This window comes from Arachis hypogaea, chromosome 8 (genome assembly GCF_003086295.3).
Source record: "Arachis hypogaea cultivar Tifrunner chromosome 8, arahy.Tifrunner.gnm2.J5K5, whole genome shotgun sequence".
NCBI lineage: Eukaryota > Viridiplantae > Streptophyta > Magnoliopsida > Fabales > Fabaceae > Arachis > Arachis hypogaea.
The window spans coordinates 12253499-12256504 of record NC_092043.1 but is presented as its reverse complement, the minus strand read 5'-3'; the positions used below and the strand labels follow the sequence as shown (position 1 = coordinate 12256504).

The 3006-nt window shown below is 34.0% G+C and overlaps 1 protein-coding gene across 1 annotated transcript; it reads left to right on the top strand.

The window, feature by feature from the left end:
* The first annotated feature begins 228 nt into the window (after window positions 1-228).
* LOC112706142 (LOB domain-containing protein 19) lies at window positions 229-2667 on the top strand. Its single transcript, XM_025757291.3, has 2 exons — window positions 229-1361; window positions 2296-2667. Exon 1 carries the CDS (start codon window positions 549-551, stop codon window positions 1314-1316), a length of 768 nt encoding a protein of 255 aa, XP_025613076.1. The 5' UTR covers window positions 229-548; the 3' UTR covers window positions 1317-1361; window positions 2296-2667.
* Window positions 2668-3006: the final 339 nt, after the last annotated feature.

Genomic DNA, 3006 nt, shown 5'->3' with positions numbered 1-3006 from the left:
TTTTAATATCTAATTGGATATAATCCATATCAATTAAGTTCAAATATGAAATAGAAAACATGGAATGAAATTTACTACCTTTGAGAAAACATGTAGAGAGTAAAAAAGTATAGACAGGTATTCTAATTCAATTAGAAAATGGATACCAAAAATAAAAAAGGAAAATATTTGCAATTAATGCAGTTTTGATGATGATAGTATAAAGACAAGAGAAAGAAAAAAGAGAAAGAGAAAGTGAGGGAATGTGTGTAAGTGTTCCCGTATAAGTCGGCGTGGTGAGTGCACCGTATAATCAAAACCCCAATCCCCTCAACCCTGAAAACTGCCATTGCCAACAACAATAATAACAACAACCATTATCACCACTACCACTACAACTTCCCTCACTCTAATCCCAAAACGTTTAGGTCACTAGATACCACTCCTCCATTTAGGATCTATTGCTCCACCAAATCATATTCAACCAGTGCTTTCTAATTCTTATGCTTTGTAGGGTTTTAATTTAATTTATTATATCTAATAATTAGAAAGGAAAAAAAACAAAAGTAATGTCTTCGTCTTCTTCGGCGGCTGCCGCAAATAATTCGCCGTGTGCGGCATGCAAGATTCAGCGTAGAAAGTGCACACAGGAGTGTGTGTTCGCGCCGTACTTCCCGCCGGACAACCCGCAGAGATTTGCGTACGTTCACAAAGTGTTCGGAGCAAGCAACGTGGCAAAACTCCTCAACGACCTGAACGCAGCTCAACGAGAGGATGCAGTGAAGTCACTAGCATACGAGGCGGAGGCGCGTCTCCGTGACCCCGTGTACGGATGCGTAGGCCTCATTTCACTTCTCCAGCACAAGCTCAAACAGCTTCAGGCTGAACTTAACCATGCCAAGACGGAACTCGCAAACTACGTTGTCGTTAACAATAATAATAACGGTTCACCTCACGCGCCTGTTCTCCCGCTCTTTAACAACCAACACCATCAGCAACCGTCTCAACTGAATCGTAACAACCTCTCACATCACTCTCTGCAACCGTTTTCTGTTTCTGTTTCCCCTTTTCAGGAGGCTGTTATGCAGCACCAGCAAGAGATTTTGGGGTTTGAGAACTATATGACGATTGGTTCTTCTTCCGCTGCTTCTGCTGTCTCTCCTTCGCTGGCTCTTGGACCGGTTGATCACAGTTTTCATCACCATCATCATAATCATCACCATAATTTGCAGCAGCAGATTCAGGCGCATCATCAATCTTTTATGTTTCAGAAGCAGGCAAAGTTCGAAGGCGAGGAGGGTAGGAATAGCAGGAGGACTGGTCCTTCTTGTTGCTGATTTCATAATTTCATTCTCCTTCGGTTCAAACATTTGTCAACCTAGGTTTGTGTTCTCTATGTTTATCCACTTCTTGATATTGTTATGATTAAACCAGATTAAACAGTTAACAGCCTTTGATTTTTAATTTACTATGCTTAGGTTTTATTAAATCATTCTTCGATCTTAACTCGTCACAATAGCATAAAATTTACAAATCATAAATTCAGTACAATAAAATATATAAATTCGGATATAATTTTAGTTTTACTTTTGTAAGTTTTCAATTAAAAAATACATAATACAATATTTTTTATTTTTGTGTATTCTTTATGTACTCTTTATATATTCTTTCAATTTTATTTTGAATTTATATTTTCTATTAGACTGAATTTTTTTCTTATTCTTATGATTTAAGATTGAAGAATGGTTTAATAATTTTATTTTATTTTATTCAATTCTTTTTAGTTCATTTTTGCAACTTTTATCATGACAATACTTAAGACTTTATGTATTTGACTGATTTGTGAAAATCACGGTTAGTTGTGATTGATTTTTTCATCTTCACTACTTGTCTCTACTTCACAAAGGAGAAATAAAAAACAAATAAAAAGAAGAAAAAATAGTGTGTTTTTAACTTTTTATGTCACTCTTTACGAAAAAGAGGAACATAAAATTATGCCTTGATTTTATCAGTCTAATGTATATGCTTTGAAGTTAGGACTTTGATTTGTTAAGTCTTCATAGTGTATATGTGGATATTTGAAGTCAACACTTAATGTTAACTCTTCAGTGTACTACCTTTTATTATAATCTATTATCTCCAAATCTTATTCATGTGCAAAAACCTAGATGTATGTCAAGAACAATCTCTTTCTGTTATGTTACACAACACTGATTTTGATTGATTGATTCTTTCTTCTTTTGGATCATGCATAAGCATGAGTATAAATTCAAACATCATTTTCATTCTACCTTGCTAACAATAGCTTTAATTTAGTCTCTTATCATAGTTTTACAAGTTGGAGGAGCAAAGAAACTATAAGGAGACACATACTTGCTTGAAGAAAGTGGAGAGAACAGATAGGGATCTGAGGTAGTTACGTGAGAGTGAGACTGGCTAGTTTTTGGGTTTGAACTTTTTCTAAATTATTCTCAGGATGGAAATGAGATGCATTTTAGAAAGTTAGGATCTGCATCGATATTCGAGATCGGAGTTTTCTGAATTGGAAATGTAAATCAAAACTTTACCTAGTATTTAACACCTTACCCTTTTCTTTAAGTGTCATCATTATTACCATTATGTTATGGTCGCGCTGGTTTTCAGGTAGTGATAATTAGTGAACATGATTGGATAGCATTATTCGATCTTCTTTACGTTGCTCAAGTTATTTATTTGTTGGAGAAAAATCCATTTTAAAATTTTGATTTGCTTGCCATCAACAAATCTGAGACAGACATGCTTATGAGTTATGATGAAAATTACTAAATCCATGTCTGAGTTCAAACCGATATAGTACTATAATGGAAACTGGATACCAATAAACGATAACTAAATTATGGATTTCTGCAACTTAAATAACTCACAAACATCACTGTCTAAATTATTAGGTATCTTATAAAAATTATATAAAATATTTTATATTCATTACTCATTTCGATAAAAAAAATTGTTATTCTTTTCAATGATAGGAGAAATCTTAGGAAATGA

Coding starts and splice junctions, on each gene's coding strand:
- LOC112706142 (XM_025757291.3), top strand. CDS start 549: ATGTCTTCGTCTTCTTCGGCGGCTGCCGCAAATAATTCGCCGTGTGCG.